The following is a 27,894-nucleotide window of genomic DNA, read 5'->3' on the forward strand; positions in this document are numbered from 1 at the left end:
GGAGTTGGAACAGGTGGTGACCAGGGCGTGATGGTTCTGCAGTGATGTTACCTGCTTGTTTTCTGACTTCCTGGTTTTTATAAATCCTAAATTTGCAGTGATTTTTCTGCACACCTCATTTACCATTGTAGTCTGATTGAGCAGAGAAGAGATGGTATTATTGTGGAGTAGAAACTAAAAAAATTGTAAGCAAGGCACAAGAGACAGCTGTCTAATAAAATAAAACAAAACAGGAAATGACCCAAAAGATAACTAATAAGCATAAACGCGAGAAACTAACACCTAATGTAGCGACTACAGGAAAACAAACAAAATGTCGCTGAGAGTTCGAGGTTGGGTTTTGTTGATTTTGTCTGACACGCTGCCAAAAAATACACACAAAAAATAACACAAAAATGATTTATTCAATGAAATTCAACTCATAATAATGTGCACAAAATATATTCAAAATAATCACAGCAACCAAAATGAAATAGTGGTGAACAAAAAAATATGGACACACCCAGGAGTCTATATAACTCCACCCTTTTGACCTGGTACCTTCTTACCAGCCTGAGAACAAAGAACCTAACAGAAAGTCATCCATCCACCCATTAATCACTCCATCTGTCAAATCTACCAAATTACCACTGTCAGATGCTTTGGTGAATAGAGACTTCCTTTACATTCGTCTGTTTGTTTCGTTGCACAATTTCTGCTCAACTTTCATGTAAATTTTGTGCTTGAGTCGAGCTTCGTGTCTGATTTGTGTCTCTCCAAACCTCCAGACTCACGCTTTGTCAGTCATATTTGCGTCTCTGAGCTCTCTCCTCTCCATCTCCTCTCCTCTCCTCCTCTCCTCTCCTCTCCTCCTGTGCTGCATCGCTTTGCCTCGTGGCCGCCCGCCACTGATGATGCTGAAGCTGATGTCATCACCGCCTCCCAGCATCCCTGGCACAGCTGCACCGCCATTTTCCCTGCTTTCAGACTGCCTGACGGACAGACTGACGGCCGGCCGTCGGAGCATCCCGCACCCATCCTCCTGTTTATCCGTGCGGCACCCCGCTCCTCCCTCCACACCACTCCAAGTCTCCCACTCTTTTCTAACTGACGCACCGCTGCTGAAGCTGAGGCACGGCGGATTATCCATGTATGGGTGCGTGAGGGGAAATGATGCTGTAGGCTAACCAAAGGATAGAGCGAAGGACCAAAATACGAGCTGCAGAGGAGAATCGGAGGAGGCACCAGAGGATCCTGCCGCTGTTTTGAATGGGAAGGGGGATCCACCATTTGCGGCTGTCGAGTCTGAGTTGCTGAGGTAAGACACGGCGTGTTTTTTCAGGGCAATAATGGGTGTCACGCCTCGGTGAGGGCAGGGTATTTTTGCGTGTTGGTCATTTCGAGGCTTTTGTGCGCTTAAGAGACGCTGCGTCAGGGTGTTTGGGGTATGATTCTGTGTTAAAAAAAACAATCAAAAACACAAATCTGCCATCTTACTGAGTGAATTGGACGAGCAAAGGCGTTGATAAAGGCTGGGACTGTCATGTAAGCTGTAATAATGTGTGCTGACCTCCTTTCTGACGCAGTCTGGGATGAATTGGTGTCTGAGCTGTGTATGTTTACGCGGCCTGTCGTCGAGGTGCGGCAGGCACAGCAAGATGGAGGAGACATTATTTACATGGCTTAGGAAATATCCAGGAAATGTCATCGGTTAAAATTCTTCTCATCCTCAAATTTATAACGTATCAATAATGGCTTATTGTTTGGATGTTAAGCAAGATTTTCCCCCTTGTTGATCGACGGGGGCTTGGATGTGACGGTGGATGTGCGGTGTGCTGTCTGGAAGCAATGATACGTTTATGAATTATTGTAAATTAGCTCATTAACTAAGAAAAAAAATTGTAGGGGTTAGGAAGAAAAAAAAAGGAATATCGAGCTTATTTTGGAAGGCGCAGTGAGAAGCGCCTCATATTTCAGGGTTGTGCATTATTTTCATTGATTTGAAGCAGTCAGGCCTTCATCCATGGCGGTGTTGCTGGCAGGGAATAAGCAGCCATTTTACTGTAGAATTGCAGAGACGCTGATGATCATCCTGCCAAATGTTGGTCCAGCCATTTAGTCAGTAGGAACTGGGTGTTTCTGCCTGAAGACAAACTGACTGTGATTCAGGGCCTAAAAATGGAAAATGGTGTCATGTGTATGTCTCAGCTGTTTGTGGTTAAGAAAGCTGCATCACCATTATTAAAAAAAAACAACAACAAAATGACAAAAAAACAAGTCAGAAATATTAAAAGATAATGTTTAATTCCTGGATTAAATTCTATAATACGGAGTCTTAATGATTTATGGTGTCACATGTGCTGTCACTGCTAATGAACTCCTCTGTCATTGTCTACCTGTGCAGGTGCCAGGTGCGCACTGGTAGCCACGGGGATCTCCAGCTCTTCTGCTCACTCACACGTAGACCTGCAACATGGCGGGGGCTTCCGTGAAGGTAGCGGTGAGGGTCCGACCCTTCAACTCCAGAGAGATCGGGAAGGAGAGCAAGTGCATCATTCAGATGTCTGGGAACACCACGAGTGAGTATACGAGAGTTCAGCTGGTAGCGCCGAGACTTCTCAGCGAAGATTTAGTCAGCTTGACTTTAATGTTTGAGAGTTTAATTATGCCTTTTAACTGAGAGAGGTGCTTAAAATGTAGTTATTATGCAAACTTATAAAGTCGATTTACACATTTCAAGGTTAAAAATAATCCTTATTTATCTTACACTAGGTGTCAGTTTATCTGCTTTCTGAAACTACACATTTTAGCTCATTTGCTTTAAAACCAGCCTGTTAGGTCTGAGCCATCATAACCCTAACTCTATGAATATATAATTTGTTTGTCTGTGTGTGTTCTCCCCAGTCTTGGCAATCAAGTAAAAAAAAAACAAAACACAAAACAGTTCTAACTGACAGCCATCCAAAACTATTCACATTTGTTCCAGAAGAGTCATTTTTCTTTTCTCCAAAATACAGAATTAGGGTTGGGTGCACGCTTGACTCGGAGGGTTAAGTCCACCCTCCCTTTTAACCCAGCTTTCTTCTGATTGGCTGCCCTTCGCAAATAAAAGGTTGGAACAGCAAGTGGATAAAGTATCTTTGCTCACAGCCTGTGATGACCAAATCCAGACTATCCTCTTTCAATGACATCATACAGAGCCAAGAGTAAAAAAAACTCTCAGCTCTGGTGCTCTTTATTTGAAACTGTATCCACACGAGCATCCAGCCATGTAAGAGAATATGTATGACCAAAAAAATAGGTAAAAGCATTAAAGACCCACTTTACTGAGGATCTAACACTGAATATGTTAACCCAGTGGCACTGCTTTAATTGAAGTTTACCTCAATTACTTAATTATTCATTTCGTCATTGACATTTTGATTAATTAACTTTATAGTCCTCTTTAAAAAAAAAAAATCAAAGCCCTCAGGTGTAGGTGTAGAAATGCAGCATGAGGTGGAGACTTAAACCTGTGGTTCACTTAGACTGAAAAGCACCAGAGAAGCACTGTGATGTGCATTTAATCTTTAAAGAAGAATGCCAACTTAGCTTTTCATTGAGGAATAATAAGTGTGTGTGTGTTTTAAGAAAGGTAAGTGGCCTTTTTTGTGGAAAAAAAGACAAATTATTATTAATTGCAGAATATTTACATGTGTTTTGTCTAAAAGATCAGTCGACTGAAAGCTCTATACTATATAACCACCAACTTTAAGTCAAGTTGTGTAATTTTCCAGGACAAAATACAAACAGAATACTTGGAAAAATGCTGCAATCTCTAAAACAAAAATCCCTTAATGTAAGAGATTAAAAGAAGCATTCAGCATTTCCGACTAGTTTGTATGAGGTGTTTATGGAGCATTTTTATTCTCTTTGTGCTTCAGAATAACAGGCTTTATGTAAATGTAGGCATAATTAATAACAAGAAGAATATTGAATATTCATTTTTAATTGGCCAGTAGGATAAGGCTGTTCTTAGCTTCTTAATTTTACAGTAAACTGATTATATAGCGCTCTATTTTTAAAACAGACAGAGCATATGACACGTGTTTATGTGAATAATTACAGCAATTCGATTCAGTGATTACGAGGTTGCGTCTGAGGTGCTTCGTTGAAAGTCTGAGTTGTGTTTAAAGCGATCCTCTGATGCTGTTTTGGTCTCATTTCTGTGACCCACTTTGAAGCATTTTTAGTGTTTCACCTCGTCTCGCGGGCCGCATTGTCCTGCGGCGATATAACAGCGGGCAGGGAGGCATGCAGCATTTTGGCAGCTCGAGACGGAAACAAAAGCTTCAGTCAGGCCTGAAACCCGTCAGTGTGTGTAGGACGTAGCGACAGCCGCGGCTCTCTTCTCTCATCATACGAGCTGCATGGACCAACAAGGGCCCGTTGTTCTGGTCGAGTCCAGACCCGAGGTCAGCTGATGTAAGGGTGCAGGAGAGAGCAGGCGCATGTCAGCCTGCTGTGCCTGTTTTTAATGACCTCATTAAAAGCCAGAAGATTCAGGCTTGCATTACTTCAGCTCGGTAACTTCACATGTATCGAGTGCTAAGAGCTTTCGCTCCTCTTAACAGGACTGCTTCACTGACGCTGCTGCTTTATTGAACACTCGTCCACAAGGGGTGATACGGTTTATTTAATTTGCGGCCAGAAGAGCAGCTGCTCCTCCTCAGAAAAGAGAGCTGTGGTGTATAATTGCAAAAGCTGTTATTGAGCAGAACTGTAAATCCTAACTGATCCAGAATGTTCTCATTTTTTGTGTTTTTTGGTAAATATAATTCAAAGTGATAGAAAAAAAATATGCTTACTTTACACTTTACTAGTACCAAGTTGTTGTCAGAACTACCTTAATGGCCTGTGGCATATATTCAGCAAACTGCTGGAAACATTTCTCAGGAATTTTGGTGCCTGTTGACACGTGGACAGAGTGTGACAAGAAAATATCCCCCACAACTTTATATCTCCAGCAACCTGAGTCAGGTGTATCCATGCTTTCACGTTGTTTATGTCAAATTCTGACCCTACCATCAGAATGTGACAGCGGATATTGAGACTCATCAGACCAGGAAACGTTTTTCCAACCTTCAATGGTAACAATTGTCCCATTTTGGTGCGCTCAGGTTTCTGTTAAGCTGACAGAAATGGAAACCAGTGCAGTCTTCTGCTTTTGCAGCCCATCTGCTTCAAGGTTCCCCATCTAACCTTCCATTCAGAAATACTCTTCTGCATACCTTGGTTGTTACAAGCTTTTATTTGAGTTACTGTTGCCTTCCTATCAGCTCGAAGCAGTCTGGCCATTTTCCTCTTTGACCCTTGCCATTCACTGAATGTTTTCTGTATTCTGGGCCATTCTTTGTAAACTTGGGGACGATTGTGCGGGAAAATCCCTGGAGATTAGCAGTTTCTGAAATACTCGCACCAGCCTGTCTACCAACAACAATGCCACATTCAAAGTCACCTAAATAACCTTTCTTCCCAATTTTGATACTCAATTTGAACTGCAGCAGGTCATCTTGTCTACAGACATAATTGAGTTGCTGCCATGTGACTGAGTGATTAGATATTTGCATTAATGAATAGCTAAACACGTGTTTCTAATAAAATGGCCAGTGAGTATGCATGTTAATGTAAAATGAAGGTTTTAAACAAAACCTTTGTTTATAATAAGAACTGGATTGTAATTATCTGTGAAATATGCATAAAAAAGACCAGTAAATAATACAAATGACAAGGCAGGACTTGAACTAACTGTGGGGGAAACACACACACACACACACACACACACACACACACACACACACACACACACACACACACACACACACACACACACACACAAACATTAGATGGATCATTATTGGACACACTGCTCTGGGTGGAAACAATCATAAAAATAAATAAAAGAAGAAAATCAAAGCAAACCCACGAGCATTTAAACACAGCATGCATACAGAGTGTGGGTACGCGACAAAATTAACCGGTCACAAAGACTGTGTGATAAAATACTGATATAGATTCATAGCGGATATGAAATTTTTCACAGTTTCCTTCTGGCTTACTGTATGTAAACTAAAAAAGCCAGATAAGGAAGACAGAATGAAGAACATTCAGCTTTCGATGCTTCTAACTGATCTGTTTTGATCTTTTTAGCAATCCTGAATCCAAAACAGCCGAAAGAAAACAAGAGCTTCAACTTTGACTTTTCCTACTGGTCACACACCACGGTGAGTCTTACAGCTTTCATCAAAGGAAATACATCTGCATTAGAATATAGAAGGCTCTGCTCTTAAACAAGTCCCCAGTGACTAATCCCTCTAACTTTTCTTTTCTTTTTTTTTGCCCGCAGCACACTGTTTGATATTTAATGTGTGTTAGAATAATGAATATTCATGCTATTAAAAAATGCTAATTTTCAACCCCCCCCCCCCTCTTCGTTATCACTCCGCTATCTCCATGTCTGCAGCCTGAGGACGTCAACTATGCCTCCCAGATGCAGGTGTACAGAGACATCGGAGAGGAGATGCTGCTTCCATGCCTTTGAAGGCTACAATGTGTGTATATTTGCATACGGGCAGACGGGTGCAGGCAAAAGCTACACCATGATGGGCCGACAGGAAAAAGACCAGCAGGGAATCATTCCTCTGGTAAAGCAGGAAGCAGTTTTAAATACAGTTTAATGAAAGACAATTTTGTGCCGATTTGACTCCAACACAGCAGTTTGAAGTCCTTAAGTTGTAAAGTGACAGTGGCATTTTGTTTTATAGCTGTGCGAGGACCTTTTCACCAAGATCAATGACAGCAATAATGACAACAGCATGTCCTACTCAGTGGAGGTGAGTCATGCTAAACTCTGATGTGCCTTTTGGCAGGCTTTCCTGTTTGCATTTAAAGAAATTTTTTCAGGTAGTTTGGCTGAAACATGTGAAACAGAAGCAGGTTATATTGGAATTGTGTTGTTTTATCAGGTAGTCAGAAGCTAATTAATTCCTTTTTAATCTTTTATTGTTCCGGTAGCAGCAAGTCACTTATTATAACGAATTAATTAGTCATTAAACATCTTTTATGACTGCCTTCTCTTCTCCCTGCAGGTGAGTTACATGGAGATCTACTGTGAGCGTGTGCGTGACCTGCTGAATCCCAAAAACAAAGGAAACCTGCGTGTCAGAGAGCACCCGCTGATGGGACCCTATGTTGAAGATCTATCAAAGCTAGCCGTCACCTCCTACAATGACATCCAGGACCTGATGGATTCTGGAAACAAGGCCAGGTAAAAAATTTAAGATCAGTTGTTTAGATTTGATAATTGTTATTTTTAAAAACCCATGAGCATGTATGTTTGTTTTTTTCAGGACTGTGGCTGCTACCAACATGAACGAGACAAGCAGCCGCTCCCACGCCGTCTTCAACATTATCTTCACTCAGAAGAAACACGACATGGAGACGGACAACACGTCAGAGAAGGTCCGGTGCAAATCACCCACAAACGAAGATTTTATTTTTCCATTCTTCTGACCACAAACAAATCAATAAGGAGAGTTGAGGCAGAAATGATTTTATGACCTTTTATGGCCTGTTAGGAGGCCGCGTATGCGGTGCTGCTATCTGTTGAATGTGTTTCTGTATTGACTGGTAAACCACACTTTACTGCCAGCTCTCCTTTTCAGCTCCGGGTGGATTGTGTTTGCTGTGGTGGATATTTAGTCCTTTTCAGAGAGGGTGAATTATTTTGAAAAAAAAAAAATTATTGTCTTCTTAGGTCAGCAAGATCAGTTTGGTTGACTTGGCTGGCAGCGAGAGAGCAGACTCAACTGGAGCTAAAGGAACAAGGCTGAAGGTGAGATGATGTTGCTGTTTCAGTGCTATGCAATGGCAAGCAAGTCTTTTCTTGAAGAAGTTGTTCATTTTCATCTAATTTCTCTAAATATTTGTAAAATTTGACAAAATAAGTATTTAATATTCCCTTTCAGGGGATTTAATGGTTTTACAAATGATTTTGAGTATTTCATTACAGATTGTAAGGTTAAAATGTATTTTATAATCTTCTAAAACAAAGGCCACACCAAGAAAAACACAATAAGTAACGCACCAAAAATGTAAACATTGTGGAAGAAAACGATCATGGAAAAGTAAAAAATGAATAAATACACAAGGATAAAGAAGCAAAGTAAAAAACTGATTGAAAAGCTCATTGCCTATATTTTAAAACAGACTTTAAAACAGTTTTCTACAACAAAATAAGAAACATAATTTAAATTTGAACTCATAAATAAGCACTGATTGGTACCTAATTACATCTTTCAACAAACTGATCCATTTTCATAAACGTAGAATTAATAACACATAGCAGCGGGTGCTGATTTTGGACACGGCCATGTTGCTTACTCTGAACTCTCTACTCAGATTAGCTGTGGTTCTTTGAGCCCCGTTCTCCATTTGTCTGTAATGGGTTCAGCTTCATTCTTCCCCGACTCAGATGTCCCATCCTGAGCCTCTCCATCCTGCAACAATTTGCCAACTTCAATTGGAGTCTTCTGTATACTCATCTCTCAACCTTATCTAGCTAGCTCATGTTATAGCAGCATTTATATAAAAAAATAGTATAGACAATATGTGTCACTATACACCCAAGCCTGTTGCCATTGTTTAGTGCAGCATTTTACATTGATTTCATTTGGGGGTCAAATTTACTCCGCCATTGGTTCCAGGTATAAATGATTGAACGCCCCAATCAATTTCATCTTCTTTTGAGTTACATGACTTTTAAAATGCCAAATGAGTAAAAAAGACCCCTTTGGTGGTTTTAGTGCTAATTTGAAGTAATATATCTAAAATGTACTCATGATTAGATGGAAAAATACATGAAATGGCTGATTTCTATTTTTTGTGTGTGTGTTTGCAGGAAGGAGCAAATATCAACAAATCCTTGACCACTCTGGGAAAAGTGATTTCTGCTCTGGCTGAACTGGTATGAACTTTTACACTTTGCTAAAAATCTTACTTTAAAAACCTATTTTGTGTGTTTCAATTACAAATGCTGGTGTTTCTTCTTTTCTTTTTAGGACTCTGCACCAAACAAGGTTAGTATACAGCAGCACGCAGGGTATATGGAGCATCTTTTTTAGGGTAAACTTCAAATATTATTGTGATTCCTTTGTTGATAGAACAAGAAAAAGAAGAAGGTGGAGAGTTTCATTCCCTACAGAGACTCGGTGCTCACATGGCTGCTGAGGGAGAACTTAGGTATGCAAATGCAACCAGAAAAAAAGAGGTTTCAGCATAAGAAAAAGATTTTCTGTGTTAGTTAATGAAATATATTTGTGTATCTGTTTTAGGAGGAAACTCTCGCACAGCCATGGTGGCTGCCCTTAGCCCTGCTGATATTAACTATGATGAAACCCTAAGTACCCTCCGGTAAGGAAAATATATTAAAGCTCTGTTTTTGGGATCATTAAATTTGACATTTTTCACTGTAAATGCATTTTAAAGCTAAAGTCACACTGTCATACTGCAGGGTCAAGCAAATAAATAGAAGTGCTGATGAGATTAGATTTTAAACTCTGCATATATCTGCAGAAAAGTGGAGTTCATGTAGCTCTGTCGGGTAAAACCATTAATGGACACTTCACAAACGTATTTTTCTGTTCAACCAGCTGTGAGACACCATCCTCACTTATATTTCATATTATCTGCTCACTGTTATTCGGTACAGAGAGGCTGAGGAATGATAACTTATCGACCACCTTTTAGGTACGCCGATCGTGCCAAACAGATCCGCTGTAACGCCGTGATCAACGAGGACCCCAACAACCGGCTGGTGCGCGAGCTGAAAGAGGAGGTGGCTCGTCTCAAAGACCTGTTGTACGCACAGGGCCTGGGCGACATCATCGAGAGTGAGTGTCACAGCAGCTCACGCACACGTGGCACACACGTGCACAGGAAGCTGGTAGTTAAAAGCTTTTGTGCAGGTTATGTTTTTTCTCTCAGTACATTGAAGACAGAGGATTAACTTGGGATGTGAGCGCCACTCTCACACAGTCTCTTCTCTCCTCTGTCCTATCAGCGTATCGCTGCACTGGTCCTGTCATCACTGGTTTGAAATGTGTGTATAACTGTAGCAAGCCTGCGCTTTGCAGCTAAAAAGAAATGAATCCCGAGCCGACTTTCCTCCTCCACCACACCAGAGACCAAACTAACAATCCTGAGAGAGTGTACATGGAGTCAGACGATGCACTAATTGATTAAAAAAATAAAACGAACTTTACAGAACAACTAAAATTATCTTTGTAGTTAAATCTTGTTAAAGCTGTAATCCATTGGCTAAGAGAAAAAAATGGCCTCCTTTCTTTTTTCCATGGTGTTACATGTTTCTTTTACTCCCCAAACCTCGAAATACTTTTAGCCACAAAAGTATGTGACCCCACAGTGATGCTTTGTTTAAGAGATGCCGATAGGAGAACAGCGGAAACTGTCAGATTCAGGGTTGTCTTGAATCTTGCTGTTATTTAACAAGATTAGTGACCATGGAAGAAAGGACTGACTGAGAGGATGCCATTTTAGATTGTGTTTTGCAGTCTGGTCCTCTGTGTGTGGAGCTGCTGCATTCGATGCTCTGAGTCAGGTGCTTAGAGGCCTGCACCGCCGGGATCTTTGCTACAAACACTGTGCTAAACAGCTTAAAAACATCAGTTCTTCTTTCACGAAAATAAAAATCAACACTCTATATTTGGTCCTCATGCATTGTAGTGATGTATCTATTATTTTTTTTAGTACACTTTGTCCTAACCATGCTTGCTTGCGAGCTTGTTGTGTGTGTTTGTGTGCAGTTCAGTGTCAGAAAAGAAAATCCCTCTGGTATTTAGCATTCAGTCTCTGACATTGTATGCCGTGTCAGTTTGAGTTGCTCTTTTTTTTCTCCGTCTGCGATGGCTTTGGAAAGCAAATACGTCTGCTTCTTTGATCCATTATTTGAGCTTTCTCTTCTTTTTTTGTTACCCTCCCTGTTGTTCCCTTATTTTATTTTTTTTCCTTTTAAATCCGTATCCCTGCGTGGTCCTCTCAATCCTTGATGTCTTTCCTTGAATACCTCGCGTCTGCTCCTACCTTCCTTCCTTCCTTCCTTCCTTGCTTTCTTCCATGCAACGCCTCTCTTTCTGGCAGACCTGTGCGATTACAAGAACTTTGTGAATAATCGCCAGGCTGTCAATCAAAGGGGTGATCTCTCCACAGTGACCCATGCCATGACGGGAATGAGCCCCTCACCCTCGCTCTCAGCCCTATCCAGTCGAGCCGGCTCCATCAGCAACCTCCACGATCGCATCTTTAGCCCGGCCAGTGAGGAAGCCATTGAAAGGCTCAAGGTAGGAAAAAATAGGGGATGATGATGCATAGATAGAAAAAGTGGATCTGGGTTGTGTGAGTGGGAATGAAGGGAGGAGAGGGGCTTAGGCGTTTGGTGGGAAGACTCCTTGATGAATACGAGAATGAGCAGAGGTAATACTTCCATTTTGAGAGCAGGCTGTTTCTCCATCACCAACAGGAAACCGAGAAAATCATCGCAGAGCTCAATGAGACATGGGAAGAGAAGCTGCGCCGTACTGAGGCCATCCGTATGGAGAGGTTTGTCCAAGCTCTTTATGCTGTTTGATATCCACGAATGCAAAACCACCTGAAATTATCATTAAATTTAACATTTGAGTATCTGCCTGGCTTTTCAAGGCAGTGCACCTACAAGTAAAAAATCAATTGTCCATTTTTGATTGGACTTATTTCAAGGACATGTTACGGTAGTGCGTATGAGTGTGGCAAATTACACATTTGCCTAATGAGCAAAAGATCTCTGTTTTGATACCAGGAGGCAGCACAGATTGTTGTGTCGGGAATGCATCTCGTGTAAATATCTACCAAATCAAATTGCCTAAATTTCTTTTTTATTATACATTGTGGAATTTTCAGTAGAAGTTCACAATGTTTTTGGCCATATGACAAAAGCAAAACTAATTATTACACCATGAGATTGAGATCTCTGAAAGCTTTTAGTGAAATTTCCCGTTCATATCCCTCTGAAGATGAATTTCTCTCACCAGCAAGTGATCCAAACGTCCTTCCTCACAACTGAAAAATAGTTCCAACATTAAGGCTGTATTGACATCGTTCCTGAAGGAGGTGCTTATACAAGTCAAATGTGTTTGTATAGCATTATCAAGCATAATTCAGATTGTTTTACAGAGGACTAGAGACATGACATGATGTGCTTTTACCCAAAGTTTTGCAAATCATGGAACTCATCGATTACAAAAAACAAAGAAGCACATGAAAAGTGTGAGATTTTATACAGTTTGTATAAGGAACACAAAACATTATGCATTGCATGGATAGACTGTCAGTTTAATGAAATAAAAAGAAATAGCATTATTGTAAATTTCCATCTGAGTTCATGGATTGACTCCAACTCTGATTAACTCTGTAGAGAGGCACTGTTGGCTGAGATGGGCGTTGCCATGAGAGAAGATGGAGGCACAGTCGGCGTCTTCTCCCCCAAAAAGGTACAGGTCCTCAGTCTGTGCCACGCACTTGCCAAACAACTTCTCAACCTCTTGAACGATCAGACCAAACTCACACAAACACTGAAACATATTTCTCTTTCAGACGCCTCATCTGGTGAACCTCAACGAGGACCCACTGATGTCCGAGTGTCTGCTCTATTACATCAAAGACGGCATAACCAAGTAAAGAGTTCTATAAGTTCAATTTGACATGAAATCCATCTGGATATTGTGCAGTTTTTAGTAATTTCGATATATGTTTTTAATCTTCCTTCAGGGTTGGCCGTGAAAATGCCAAAACTCGCCAAGACATTGTTCTTAGTGGCCATTTTATCAAGGATGAACACTGCACCTTCAGCAGCACCACCGGCCCTCAGGGAGAAGGTAAAGTCTCTCCCTGTAGACAAATCTGCTAAAAAGATCCGTCTTTCCAGTCACACGTACATTTAACGCTTTTCTGCAACAGGATGCGTCATTCTCGAGCCGTGTGAGGGAGCAGAGACTTATGTCAATGGCAAGAGAGTGACCTCACCTATTGTCCTGAGGTCTGGTAAGTATTAGATTGTCTTTGATTTTCCAATAAATTTGGCAAGTCCTGAAATATGTGTCTATTTAAGCAGCGGTGTAATTTTTAATGCTTGAGTCAGATGTTTCAACTTTTATGCTTCCTGCTGCATCTCTAAGGAAATCGCATCATCATGGGCAAGAGCCACGTGTTCCGCTTCAACGACCCCGAGCAGGCTCGTCTGGAGCGGGAGAGGACGCCGTGCGCCGAGACACCCGTGGAGCCCGTCGACTGGGCCTTTGCTCAGCGAGAGCTGCTGGAGAAACAAGGCATCGACATGAAGCAGGAGATGGAGCAGAGGTGGGTGTGGTCGCATGACTTGTTTTAATGATATGAATATATGTCTTGGGAAAGTTCTTTGGTGTTGATGAAAATGAAATGTTGCAGGCTTCAGGAGCTTGAGGATCAGTACCGCAAAGAACGAGAGGAAGCCAGCAACCTGCTGGAACAACAGCGGCTGGTGGGTGCTCGCATGATCGCCATCGATCATAAAAAGTACTAATCAGTTCTAGGTGTTATGTAAATCCGCACCTCATCTTGATCTGTACTGCATGTTTTCTTCCAGGACTATGAGAGTAAACTGGAGGCCCTTCAGAAACAGGTGGACTCTCGGTACCTGGAGTCACCTGAGGAAGAGGAGGAGCCTGAAGAGGAAGGTGATACTATCACTTTAATTTTTTTTTCTTTTAGTTTTGGCATCAGACTTTCATTTTATTCACATCAAGTTCTCGTGTACCCTCCAGTGCCGTGGACGAAGCGCGAGACCGAGCTGGCGCTGTGGGCTTTCAGAAAGTGGCGTTTCTATCAGTTCACGTCCCTCAGGGATCTGCTCTGGGGCAACGCCATCTTCCTCAAAGAGGCCAATGCTATCAGTGTGGAGCTGAAGAAGAAGGTTAGATGTTATTATTGTTGTAAGATATATGCTTTGGCAGTGCAATGATATTTTTTGTGCTATGTTTCATTGCACATTGTGTTAATTTTGTTGTAAACAAAAAAAATGCAGGTCGTTGCTCTATGAGGTCTGAAAAACTCGAATTTTTCATTAATTCCCTGACTTTAAATATGTGTCTTGTACTCATTGACATTGACATTACTGTGCATGTTGTTATTATTAGTTATTTATTTTTAACTAATAAAAAAGGCACATGAAGGATTTAGGTCTTTGACAGATGTCATATGTGCAGTTAAAGTATTTAGAACAAATACTACAATTTCTCAGCTGTTCAATTTTCTCATTTTCGTTTTGGATTACTCAAATAACTGTGAGCTGCTGTTCTAGACTAAATTATGATGCAATCTCGTGTTTTCTTCACAGGTGCAGTTCCAGTTTGTCCTCTTGACAGACACTCTCTATTCACCGCTGCCCCCTGACCTGCTGCCTCCCAGTGAGGCTAAAGAGAGAGAGAGGCGACCGTTCCCTCGGACGATAGTGGCCGTCGAAGTGCAAGATCAAAAGAACGGAGCCACACATTACTGGACTCTGGAAAAACTGAGGTACTCAGAGGTTTTGAGAGTCTGGCTTGAAGCTCGTTTCACGGTCACAATTTAATGGTCATCCCTGTAGAAAACAGCGCAGTTCTTTTAATTCAAAGCACTGGTCAAAGTAGCTGACAGCTGATACACATGTCTGCATATCAGCAGATACTGACCTGTTGTTTTCTCCTGGCCCTTGTAGACAGAGGCTGGACCTGATGAGAGAAATGTATGATCGTGCTGCGGAGCTGCCCAGCAGCGCCGTGGAGGACTGTGACCACGCCCTGACAGGAGGCGACCCCTTCTACGACCGCTTCCCCTGGTTCCGTCTGGTCGGCAGGTCAGTAACATTCACAGATTTAAGTTCTTTCACTGCACAGTGAGGACGCCCACAAACCCATCATCACTTTCCCTCCTCCTCAGGGCTTTTGTGTATCTGAGTAACCTGCTGTATCCGGTCCCTCTGGTACATCGTGTGGCCATTGTAAGCGAGAAAGGAGAGGTGAAAGGCTTCCTTAGAGTGGCAGTGCAGGCCATCTCAGGTACAAATAAAAATTAGCTGTCAGATGCTGCACACATGTCCTCTTGTGTTGTTTTGTGTTTTTGGAAATGCTTGTTAACTATAAGCGTGGTTTGTGCTTTTGTGTCTCTATTTAGCTGATGAGGAGGCGCCTGATTACGGCTCTGGCGTGAGGCAGTCAGGCACCGCCAAGATCTCCTTTGAAGACAAACAGTTTGAGAAGGTACGTCTGGGCTGGTGTTGTGCAGCTGAGTCCTTCTTGTCAGATTAAAGTGGAAATTTGGAGCCTGAAAAAAGAAATTCTAGTGTTCTGCTTGTAAAAAGAGGCAAAAGCTGATGATTTTATGTTCTGTTTAGTTTCAGACTGAGTCGTGTCCCGCAAGTCTGTCGCACTCCAACACCTCGCAGGAAGAGCTGCGAATTGTGGAGGGAGAAGGACAAAATGCTGAGACTGGAATCTCTGCAGATGAAGTTAACAACAACACCTGTGAAGGTGAGGGGAGGGCGACGACAGGGACATGGTGGTCTTACTAGAAATACCTCATGAACGGAAATATATTTCCTAGCTGGCACATCTAATGTCAAAATGTCAATGCGTTTCTGAGTCTCCGCGTCTTCTGTGCCACGCAGCCACACTGGATGCTCCTCTAAGCCCAGTAAAGAGTTTAGGTCTGGGTCTGGATCTTCCTCTGGACCTGTCTCCAGAGAAAGCGCTGTCCCACCTCAAGATCGGCAGCACTTTCACCTTCAGAGTTACCGTCTTACAGGCCTCGAGCATCTCTGCAGAGTACGCCGACATCTTCTGCCAGTTCAAGTAAGTTAAAGCAAAGTTCCTGGAGTAACATCGTCTACCTGATGTGAATTTCATTTAACAGTTCTCGCTGAATGCCTCTCCTAGTTCTGTCTTTTGTCTTTATGCAATTAGATACAAAGATTTTACAAATTTTACCTTACAGGTCACATGATTTAGAGGTTAAACTCTAATCAAACTTAATGTATTTTCTAATTTACGGATTAAAGTCTTTGTAATTTGAGAAGCTGACAGTGAAATAATCTGTGCTGTTGTTAGCCAGATGCTTTGGGTGATATAATGTGTAGGAAAAACAAAAGGGCAGGTCAGCTGATGAAATGACTTCACTGTTTTCAGCTTCATCCACCGTCATGACGAAGCTTTCTCCACTGAGCCGCTGAAAAATACCGGCAGAGGGCCGCCACTGGGCTTCTACCATGTCCAAAATGTAAGCAGCATTAAACGCTTATATTAACAAAGACAACTGATTGCCGTTACTGTTCACTTCCTCTTGTTATTTGACATATTATGTTAGCAGTCCATTTCTACAAACAGCTTTCTCAAGGGTTCATTCGAGTATTTTTCTCTCTGCCTCCGATAGATCACAGTGGAGGTGACCAAGTCCTTCACGGAGTACATCAAGACTCAGCCCATCGTCTTTGAGGTGTTTGGACACTATCAGAAACAGCCATTCCCTCCACTCTGCAAAGATTTAATCAGGTCAGGAAGAAATCTGACCGGGTGACTTGAGATAATTTGATGAAAAAATTTTTTCTCACAGTTTCATGTTGGGGTTTTTTCAGCCCACTGAGACCTTCCAGGAGGCAGTTCCCTCGGGTAATGCCGTTATCCAAACCAGGTTAGCAATGACATTTCAGCCACCACAATCTAACTCCTATACATTAATCTAATGATCAAAAAAAGGGGAAATTAATAAATGAATGAATGAATGAGTGCTCTGCAGGCTCCTCTGATTCTGCCTGTTTCCATTTTAATGAGATAATTATTTAATTCAATCATCTATCGATGATTTCCGTGTGTGCTTGATTTAATATTCTTAGCAACAAATGAATGAATCTGCATCCTCTTCATTCATCCAGTGCCTGCCACCAAGCTCAACACTCTGACTCGCTCCACTGCGGGACCCTGTCACGCCAAATACGATCTCATGGTCTTCTTTGAGATCTGCGAGCTGGAAGCTAACGGAGAGTGAGTCCTGTCTGTTCCTGTTGCTGCTTAAATATGCAAAAGGGAAAGCACACACATGCATCTCACTTGTTATAATGTTATAATACATGTCTAAAAATGGATTATCCCTCTGCCTCCAGTTATATCCCGGCTGTTGTTGACCACAGAGGTGGGATGCCCTGCCATGGGACGTTCCTTTTACATCAGGTCTGACCGTGTTTACCTCTGCTGTCACACTGCTAAGTTCTTCATTTTAACCACTGAGATACTAAATCCGCTCCTCATCTTCTTGCGACTCCACAGGGCATTCAGAGGAGGATCAGAGTCACAATTGCTCACGAAACAGGAAATGATATTGAGTGGAAAGAAGTGAAGGAGCTCGTTATTGGTGAGTACGATATACATGGCCACGTTTGTCAGAGTTTTGCAGGAAGAGCTCAAAAATCAAAAAAATGACCAGTCTCATTGTCACTTGTTTGCCCGCAGGTCGTATTCGAAACACGCCCGAGGCTGATGAGACCATCATAGACCCCAACATCCTTTCCCTCAACATCCTGACCTCTGGATACGTCTGGCCAAAACATGATGACAAGTAGGAATTTGTTTTTCCAGTCTTCCTTCAAAGCATTTTTCTCTTTGTTTGCTGAGTTGAAACTGTTGAAAGCTGGAGAGAAAGGTTCATAACTCACCTTATTTCTCTTTGTTAATCGCAGTGTCTCTCTGGGAGTTGATCACAGGTACCATGTTTTTCCATCTTTGTTTCTTAAAAACAACATGCAACAACGTCCATTTGTTCCTTAAGCTTTTCATGCAATGAAAGACTTTTTCCCATCGTAAATGTCACAAAAGAATGATAGATGCTGTTTTTCCTCTCTGTAGAACTTTCTACCGATTCGAGGCCGCATGGGACAGCTCCATGCACAACTCTCTGCTTCTGAACAGAGTCACACCCTATGGGGAGAAGATCTACATCACCCTCTCTACTTATCTAGAGGTGGGAGAGTTTTCGTGCATTGTTCTGCAAAATTTTAAATTAATTTTTTTACTTTATTAATGTTTTGTATATTTGGGCTAGATGGAGAACTGTACTCAGCCGACAGTTATCACCAAAGACTTCTGCATGGTGTTTTACTCCCGTGACACAAAGCTGCCGGCATCCCGCTCCATCAGAAACCTCTTCAGCACCGGCTGCCTCCGGCCCTCTGAGAGGTACTGGATTAAGGATTTTAACTAGGGCTGTCAAACTTAAGGATGGGGGGCCAGAAATGGTCTGGCCAAGACTCCAATCCAGCCCACTGTACAGCTTTTAAAAAAAAAAAAAGGATATTTTCTGTGACTTAATGAAAACTTTCTATTTTTTAATAGAAAGTTGGGAGGCTGTGATTACACATTTATCATGTAGTTTCACTGGTTTGGCACCATTTCAGATCAAAGTTCTAGGTTGATGCATGCTTCAGAGTTTAAGATTTAAGTTTACGACAACCTGCTCTGCTTTCTCTCCTCAGTAACCGTGTCACTGGAGTCTATGAAATCACTCTCTGCCACGTGGCTGACAACGGAAGTCCAGGTGCAGAATAAAATAAAAATCAATAATAAATGAAAATGACAAAAACGTTTGTTTGTCCTTTGTCATTCTAAATGCTTCTGTTCCCCTTCGTCAGGCATGCAGCGTCGTCGCAGGCGCGTGCTGGACACCTCGGTGGCTTACGTGAGAGGCGAGGAGAACCTGGCTGGATGGAGGCCCCGCAGTGACAGCCTCATCCTCGACCACCAGTGGGAGCTGGAGAAACTTAGCTTACTGCAGGAGGTCAGTGGAATTATTGGAATTATATTATAGTTTATTTTTACAGTGCTTACATCATAATAGTCTCTTATATCTTAGGTTTTTCTTTGGACATTGGATGCTTTTGCACTCTTTATCAGCCCAGTCCTGGTACCTCATCATTGTGACTGGAGTGGGGTTTTTTTGTTTCGTTTTTTAAGACTCTTAACCCGGAACTATGAATCATTCAAGCATAAAAAGCAACTAACCCAAGTGATAAACCGGTGTTTACATATATTAGACAACTTAGGAAAGAAATAATTATAATATTTGTGCCTTTAGGCATTTTGTTACTAGCAGCCAGTAACAGAAGCACTTCATTTGTTCCCATCTCTTTAGTTGATAGCAAGAAAAATCCCAAAGATAACATGGTTTCACAGGTATGAAGTTGTATTTTGCACCAATAAGATTAATTCCAGGGGGCCACAGTAAAACTTGGGGTTGTGTGCAGTGTGCCCGTAAAACATTTTGAGGAAACTGGACATGTGGAGGCCAGAAAAAAAAGAAATGTCAGGCATAAAAACTAGCTACAGCAGATGAACAGTGAAAGTCAGAAAGTCATGCCCTTATGAAATATGAAAAAAACCAGCAAAACCATTCTTAAGGAAGGGAAATCTGGTAACAGATCTCGTAGAGTGATGAATCCAGATTAGACATTTGTGGTTCAAGTTGTCGTCAAAATGTGTGCAGGAGATCAGGAGAGAGGGACCAACACTGAGTGTCTACAGCCATCTGTAAAACACAGTGGAGGCTCTGTCATTGTTTGGTGCTGAATCTCATCCAGTGGTGTTGGAGATCTTGTTAAAACTGATGGAATTATGAACTCAGAGAAGCACCATCAGATTTTCATCCACCATGCAATACCATCTGATTGGCAACAGTTTCATCATTCAGCACAGGATAGATCCCAGACCTCAATATTATTGAAGGGGATCATCTTGACAATAGAGCAAGAGCCAGCCAACATCCAAAGAAGAGCTTTGAATATCCTTCAAGAAGCCTGGAGAACTATTCCTGAAGATTAGTGAAACGACTGCCTACTTGACATGTGCTAAATAAACTCCTGTTGGACTTTGTCTTTCAAGTGAAATTCCCTTACTTTCTTCTAAAGGTGGAAAAGACCAGGCACTATTTGCTGCTGAGGGAGAAGCTGGAGGCGACTCTGCATGCGGGACAGGATGCACTCTACAAAAATGGCGACATCATCGACTTTGCAAAGAGTCCCGTCCTCAGCCACAGCCCCAGCAGCAGCCCCGCCCCCGACAGCCCCAACCAGAGGCAGAGGGAGCTGGCTGCTAAGGTGACTGCTGCTCCCCTCATCTCTATTTTACGCCTCGGTTTATTAGAGATTTATTTTCTTTCTATTTTTACACACAGCTTCATTCAGCTTCATGCTTTTAAATTTTTTTTATATTTTTCACTTTCCAGTGTCTGCGTCTGCTGATGCACACCTTCAACAGGGAGTACAGCCAGGTGAGCAGCAGTGCCAGTGAGAGCAAGGTGAGCCCCAGCCTAGGCCCTCTATAACCCAGTCCTTTAGTCCTTCTGAACCTAATGTTTACAGCCTTCACTAAATATTTAAGCCCCGCAGTCCTTCTTTCCAGTCACTCCCTCTGCTACATCTGTTCTCATTCTTTCATGTTTTTTAAACATGTCACGCTTTCTTGTTGCAAAGAATTTCATACTTTTCACTTCTCCTCTGTCTCTATAACCAGATGTAATGTTTAACCTGGCTTAAACATTACTCAGAGATAGTTGCTGGATAAAACATGCCTAATATGACAACCATTTCTTTCAGTACTGACTCAGGTCTACTGATTACTCTTTTACACCATGCATCCCCTCCTACTTTCCTCACCCCTCACTGTCCCTTCTTCTTAGACACTGTGAGGCTTCCACTTACTTAATAACTCTCCTGCATGTCCTCTTTAACATCAGCGAGGGGCTCTTAGACATACCGAGGATTTGTACCACAGTGCTGCTTCTGTAGTACATTGCTAGAAGATGACAAACTGATCAAGCTGTTCTCTGAATGCATGTCTGTGTCGTTTGTGCTTAACTGTTTGCTGGATTGTTTTGTCTGTGTTTGTCTCTCTTCTTGTCTTGCGTGTCCTTGCTGTTGCTCTGGTTTCTGTGTGTGCGTGCTTGCACATGTGTGGGTTTTAGCTTTCTGAGATGTCTGCGTCTCTGATGAGGGAGTCATCCTCTTCTACACTGAGCACGCTCACCCCGTCCTCGACCTGCCCCTCACTGGTGGAGGGACATTATGACATCAGGTGAGGAAAAAATGTCATTTTGAATACATCTTACTCGCCTTTTGATGCTTTGTTCAGTGAGCAGTAAGTCTCATGTGGGGCCAGGTAGTATCAGTAAAAGCAAAATGCTGTTGTATTTTCTATAATGTGCAGAATTTGTTTTTTAGAAACATTTATGTTCTCAGTTTTTTCAGTGTAGGCTCTTAGATTACGAATGGCAGGTGATGAAAACACCACAGAAGACTTTTTTTCTGTTTTTTCAACAGTCACAACATTTAGCATTACTATGCAAAATAATTACTGCACTGTAATAATTAGAATTCAGAAGAAGGTATGTACACACACTGGCCACTTTGTTAGGTACACCTGTTCGACTGCTCTTTAGGTTAAGTTTTTTTCAGGGAGGGGGAATTTTTTGAAGTTCAGCTTTGTAATTCATTCTCAACTGTCAGAAAAGTGCACGAAAGCCACCCTGTAGATTTTCATAGGAAGTAACCTGCTTACAGAGATACACCTTGTTGTTTTGGTACACATTGCAAATGTGTTTTAAATCAGAACTAAGAAAAGGGGCTTGAAATGTTTTCTTTTGTGTCTTGACCGTTGCTCCCTTTTTGATGCAGTGTGAACATGTTTGCGTTGTCTAGACACACTGATCCCAGTTCTGGAGCATCCACACCGGACCTAGATCCGTACAGCCCCGTGGACAGAAAGAAAGTCCTCAGAGGATGCACCTTTGTTCCCGACATACAGGAGATTCGTGTCAGGTCAGATCACACTTGATACGTTTAATGCACCACCAGCTGCAATCACATGTTAGGAGATCCACTGGATTATTTTCCTTAGTATTCAAATCGTAGGCCAGTTATTCATTTTGTATTTCTTTCAACATGCGCAGCCCTATTGTGTCAAAGAAGGGCTATTTGCACTTCCTGGAGCCTCACACCAGCGGCTGGGTGAGGCGTTTCGTGGTGGTGCGCCGGCCCTATGTGTACCTGTACCGCAGCGAGAGGGACAGCGTCGAGAGAGCCATTATCAACCTGTCATCTGCAAAGGTGGAATACAGTGAAGACAAACAGACGTTACTGCGGGTATGCTTCACTTCAGTCGTGAAACTCACTGCAGAAAAGACATATGACCAGTTAACCGATAAATCTGAATGAGGTTTAGTAACCCCGGAGTATTTCCTGTCTTCAGACTCCCAACACGTTTGCTGTGTGCACCGAGCATCGTGGGATTCTGCTGCAGGCAGCCAATGACAAAGAGATGCATGACTGGCTGTATGCTTTTAACCCTCTGTTAGCAGGCACCATCAGGTGAGTGGTGGAGAATCTGTGAAGCATACAAATAGTTTACTGTAGTTTACTATGAGTGAAAAGAGACCCAGAGTTTATATTTTGTCCACCTCCAAACACCCACACAAAGTTTTGACATTTTAATTATTCTGTTTTTTTCAGGAAATGGTCACTTATCCCCTAAAAATGAAACCTATTATTATAATTGCTTATTAGATGCTATTTTTCCCTTTATTTATCTTTCCTGCCTAACATATTCTTACTCTCCTTCTGTCAGGTCAAAGCTCTCCAGAAGAAAGTCGGTCCAGTCGTACCCATCGGCTCAGCGGATGTGAGAGTTGAAGGGGCCTGGCGAAAAACAGCGAACAAAACAATACAATCTAAAAGCTCAGCTCAACATCCTGCTTAATCGAGCATAGACCATATAGCAAACTTACACATAGAACCATTTAAATATCCCTCTATGTGATGACCGCCCCTGTCACTCACTCGCTCATCCACAAAGCCGACAAAAACATTATTTGCCGTCACCACCACACTAACCCTGCATGGTGTGCTCCCTTCCAACCTGTAGAAGAATTCCTAAGAAAATCTAACCACCCAAAACCCGTTACATAACTTACCTCTGCTGGGCGCTGGGACTAGTTCAGATTAGTTTTCATGTTTCCTGTAGATGTGTCATCTGTGAGGCTGCCAGTTTCCAGCAAAGACATAAGTCTCAGCTGTGAAGCAGACATTGAACATCAACCATTAACGGCATCAAGTGAGGGGAGGGGTAAAAACATCTTATTGGATGTTTTCTCTGTGTAGGTGTGTTAAGTGCAGCGATGATAGCTCCATATCCATCCTCCATACATATAATGTACATAATAATGTACATTGGCTTGGTGCTCTGCAGCATAGAGTATTTGTTTCACTGAAGAGGTTTCAGATAGCAGAGATTCATCATTGCTGTTGCTCATCATTTTAACCTTGAAGTAGCATGAGGGGGGATCCAAGCTGTTGTTTCTGTGTCTTTTTTTAAGATCTGGTTCTATGAAAACACGAGATCGTTTGCTAGATTAGGACGGCCCGTTCAGGAGAGATAATACGTGTCCTCGCCTTGTTATTGATATGTGCTTCGTCCTTCCTTTATTATTATTTATATTGTTTTTTCTACATAACCCCTTGCAGGTATAACCCTGAAGGAAAATGTTTAATGTTGCTGTTGAAGCTCTCTGCACTGCATTTTATTGTGACAGGACCACTGACAGTTTTGTTGCATGGCACTTTATTGAGTTAATGTCTCGTACCATTTACTCTGTTATTTTAACCAAAGCGTTCTTTTGCTTTTTGTAATCGTTTCACTTACTGTGCATTTGTGTGCAAAGATAGTTCTTTTTTATTTTATTTTATTTTAGTGGGATTTTAAATGAATAGTTTGACACTTTGGGAAAATACTTTTCCTGCTGAGACTCAGATGAGAAGACAAAAAGCGCACTTATGATCCTGAAGCCAGCAGATTTTTTTAGCCTAGCTTGGCAAAAAGGTAGGAAACAGAAAGCTTGGCTGTGGCCGTTAACAAAAAGGGAAAATAGCACGTCTGAAGCGAACTAAATAGGACTCATTTAATGGGTGACTAAATCTTGCATAAAGAGCTGCAAGCATCATGGAGTAAAACGCAAATTAGTGAGCTTTAGAAGTGCTAGTAGGTGATTTTGTTGCTTGAGTTAATCAGTTTTCACACAATAAATCCACATTTCTGGCAAAAAAGGTGAATTTCCCAAAAGGTTACACTATTCTTTTAACCAATGAGTCGCACCAGATTTGATCTAATTGGGAGGACAACTGTACTGTGTGTGGTTGTCATTTTTATTTTTATGGATCAGCAGAGTTGCTCCGTTCGATAAGCTGACTTGTGAAGACTCCTCTTGTAGCTCAATAGAAAGGACAAAGTTATAATCGACCGTGGACCTTCAGTCTTTTTAGGGCGGTTGCTTCAAGTGGACGAGAGCGTTGTCCTAGCACCAGATAGTGCCTCCCTTTCTTCACCTCTCTTTTCTTTCTCTCCTTGATCCTTGTCTTTAGCATTAATGCTAAATAAAGTTACTCACATGCATTCATGATTAGCTTTTATGTAAAGTTATAGTAAATGCTATTAATCTTTTTTTAATTTTCATTATGTATATCAATGTTTTGGAGAGTGAATATTATCAATGATCCTCTATAGCATATAGTTAATGCCTGTAACAGACTGTAAATGTTTCCTTTGACAGCAGTCTCCCTGCCAGCTTTTGTACCGTAGCTGCTCGGTATTTGACAGCCTGACGCTTGTGTCGGACATCGGTAAAGCATGTCTGACTTGATGTTGTCATGACAAGGAATGGTTTGTAGGTCTTTAAAAAAAATCTATCAATAATGTTGCTTTGAAATCTAAAACATCTTTATCTTGTTATGCAAGAGTGACAACATTGGGTCAAATTTACCGAGTAGGCATATAATGCATTCAACACAGGCCTGGTCAGCCAGCCAGTCTGCCTGTCTCATTTCCATTTAAATGCTAATGATCAGTTTTCTACACTCTGTAAGCAGAATTTAGGACTTTGTGTGCCACAGGCCAGCCAACTTGTTGAGCAACACAGCCTAAATCATGTACAAGTTTGTAGAAAATCTGACTCTAGTTAAATTTTGCATTTTATTGCAGTTTTATTATGGTTTTTTTTTTTTTGCCACTTTGGTTTTTTTTTTATGTTACTTTGTCTGTAAACAAAGAGTTAATTGAGTTTATTTATTGTTGAATGTGTTGGGTAGAACATGTTGTCTGCTGGTACAGAAGACAAATGGAAAGTTTTATTTGTAAAATATCAAAGCATAAATTATGTTCTTGAAAATTAATGCACTTACGCACAAAGCATCTTTATTTAATATGATTTTTGTATTAAGCATTTAGAAAATCTAGAGGACTTAAAAAAAATATATATATACGTCAAGGTAGTCGATACACAAACACTGGCACATAACTTTCAAGGCTTCCAACCCTAACAGTTGAAGAGTGTCAGAAACACTTTGTGAGGTAGTTTTAGTGTGCCTGCCAGTGATTGTTGAACGGCACATGAGTCGATCGTTTTGTTTTTCTTTTCCTTTGGCTGTTTTAGCTGTCACAACTCTGGATCAAAGCATGCAGGTCCACTTATCTTCCGCTTTCCCCTCTCTCCTGCCTTACCGCTTGCTAATGACAACAGCTTTCCACTCCTGAAAGTGCTGCTTGTAAAGTATGTCATCCATGATCCCTGTAATGATTTACTGGAAACCTTCCTCTTGGCTCGTGTCTTGTATATAAATGGAGATTTCTGTGTTTGGGTCTCATTACACAGATGATATTAACTCTCTTTTACTCTGTATACCATGATGAATAAGAATAATTGACCTGCTGCTTGGTTAAGTGTCACTGCAGAGTACAGAGTGCGGATCAGGAAGCAGTTTCGGACCTCTCGGCTCAGTGTGAGTAAGACGGTCATCCTGGACTGGGTACGTGACCCCAAGTCTGTGCTCTTGCTTGGAGTTGCTTGACAGAAGCAGAAACAGGTCGCAGCCTGTGATAAAGTCTTAAACTCAGTGCTCACGTTTATCTTTTGAGTGTTCTGGAGTTCTTTCTCATGTCTGTGGACACATAACAAAAGTTGTCAAAAAAAGAATCAAGCAAATAAATAAATGTGTTGAAAAACGTGTCCGCATTTGAATCTTGTGTGTTTGATTGTTACCGTGCACAGTTTAAATCAATAGTTGAGTGTGGAGTTCCCCTGGGATCTATTCTTGGTCCCCTGATGATCTGGTTACAGTGTACTGTAGGAGATCATAACTACAGTGGTAACACTTCACTGTCATCTATCTAATACTAAGTCGTGTGGATACATAAGAGATGTTTAAAAAATAAGTCTTTCATTTTCCTCAAAGCTTTTATTTTCCAGTTCCATTTATTTGACATTATTATCAGTTCTTGGTCTCATACTAAATACATTTATACAAGGAATAGGTAACTGATTTTAAACTTTGATATACCGTAATATGCAGAAGTCTTGAGCCACCCCTAATTGCTTTTGATTTTGCTTCAGTAGCCAGACTTTCATATCATTTTTAGTCATCCAGTCCTTGTGGCATTTTGTAAGCCACTTAACACTGACCTAGAAATCATTTAAGCATAGAAAAGGTGCCTAACTCGAGGGATGAGCCATTCTTGTGTCTACACATAACATAAGTTATAAAGAAGCAGTTTTGAATATTTAGGCACTTTGTTACTAACAGCCTGTCACAAAAAGACACAGTTTGCTCCCATTTATTTAGTTGAATCTCTGAAAAATGTAAAGCACTGTTTGACTGGCATACAATAGCAATTTTGCAATTACAAGGTGATTTCCAAGGAGCTGCTAGCAGAAAACTCAGCATGGTGTGCTGTGTGTCCTTACAAATTTGAGGAAAACAGAAACAAACCAATTTAGTAGGTTATTTAATTTCAGTTTGTTGATTGCTTATCTCCAGCTAATCATACTTTTCTGACTGCCATGTGTCATAATGCTGTATATAACTGTACTTTCTCTGTCCAGTTTTGGCAGGTTGAACGTCTAAAGAGCCAGAAACGTGTCCGATAAAACATGACCCCAGTGAGAGACTGTTTTTGCTGACAGTGCAACCTGATAAATGAATAACATTATCATAAAGCTTTTCTATGTTCTTTTACATAATAGTTTGTACTTTTGCTCAGGGTGAGCACATCTGCATGCCTTTGTGCAGCCCTCCATTATTGATCATGTGCTTACCATGTGCAGCAGGGGCAGTCAGGCTAATCCCCTAATAATGGAGGCAGGGAATCTGGGCTACACACAAAGGCCCTGGACTGGTTTAGCTGTCTGTCACCAAGCACCAACCAGTATGTTAATAAAGGTACTGTAGGTACTCACATGTTGTGTTGTGGTTCTCTTTTCATATCATCATGCCACATATATATGCATATGCATGCACGCTTTGCACACTTCCAAGAAATTTTAAAGACAGCCACTGGTTAATTGAGGTTAACTTCTTTTTCAAGAAGCTTAGGCAATAACTCGATTCACAAATCTCTAAATACTGTGGGAGTGACAAAATATCCACCGTAACCTTGATATTTACAAAATGAAATGTACTAATTACATTACTTATACATATATTGTCATATCATAGGTGAGCATAGAATGCATATTTTTTGTAGGCAGGGTTTAGTGTAAGGTTACAGACCCTTTCTCCATCTGTCAGGGAGAGGGGACAGGGCAGCACATCAGATGAACCAACAAAGAAAGGGCGGTAAGCACAACTAAACATACACAGAGACTTGATCATTTCAGGAACCACCAAAGTTCAAATCTACCATGAACTGGAAACTGCTGGAAAGCCAGTGTAAGTGTCCACAGTGAAACATG

The 27,894-nt window shown here is 41.5% G+C and overlaps 1 protein-coding gene across 1 annotated transcript; it reads left to right on the forward strand.

Moving 5' to 3' along the window:
- The first annotated feature begins 949 nt into the window (after window positions 1–949).
- Window positions 950–26,128, forward strand: kif1ab (kinesin family member 1Ab). The gene is given in 50 exon segments (XM_040021749.1): window positions 950–1,297; window positions 2,384–2,558; window positions 6,169–6,242; window positions 6,482–6,547; window positions 6,549–6,662; window positions 6,783–6,851; window positions 7,107–7,285; window positions 7,368–7,479; window positions 7,775–7,852; window positions 8,918–8,983; window positions 9,078–9,095; window positions 9,180–9,258; window positions 9,351–9,429; window positions 9,766–9,908; window positions 10,079–10,117; window positions 11,245–11,375; window positions 11,555–11,634; window positions 12,485–12,560; window positions 12,664–12,743; window positions 12,838–12,944; window positions 13,027–13,110; window positions 13,245–13,425; window positions 13,513–13,585; window positions 13,691–13,781; window positions 13,869–14,017; window positions 14,441–14,619; window positions 14,801–14,938; window positions 15,022–15,140; window positions 15,256–15,341; window positions 15,476–15,611; window positions 15,749–15,932; window positions 16,266–16,356; window positions 16,510–16,628; window positions 16,712–16,767; window positions 17,009–17,117; window positions 17,237–17,303; window positions 17,400–17,484; window positions 17,583–17,688; window positions 17,810–17,833; window positions 17,976–18,090; window positions 18,172–18,305; window positions 18,602–18,663; window positions 18,758–18,903; window positions 20,030–20,218; window positions 20,347–20,418; window positions 21,085–21,194; window positions 21,794–21,937; window positions 22,069–22,261; window positions 22,368–22,486; window positions 22,743–26,128. Coding segments are annotated over 49 exon segments (5,115 nt in total). The 5' UTR covers window positions 950–1,297; window positions 2,384–2,452; the 3' UTR covers window positions 22,801–26,128.
- Window positions 26,129–27,894: the final 1,766 nt, after the last annotated feature.

This window comes from Simochromis diagramma, unplaced genomic scaffold, assembly GCF_900408965.1.
Source record: "Simochromis diagramma unplaced genomic scaffold, fSimDia1.1 OVJJ01000205.1, whole genome shotgun sequence".
NCBI lineage: Eukaryota > Metazoa > Chordata > Actinopteri > Cichliformes > Cichlidae > Simochromis > Simochromis diagramma.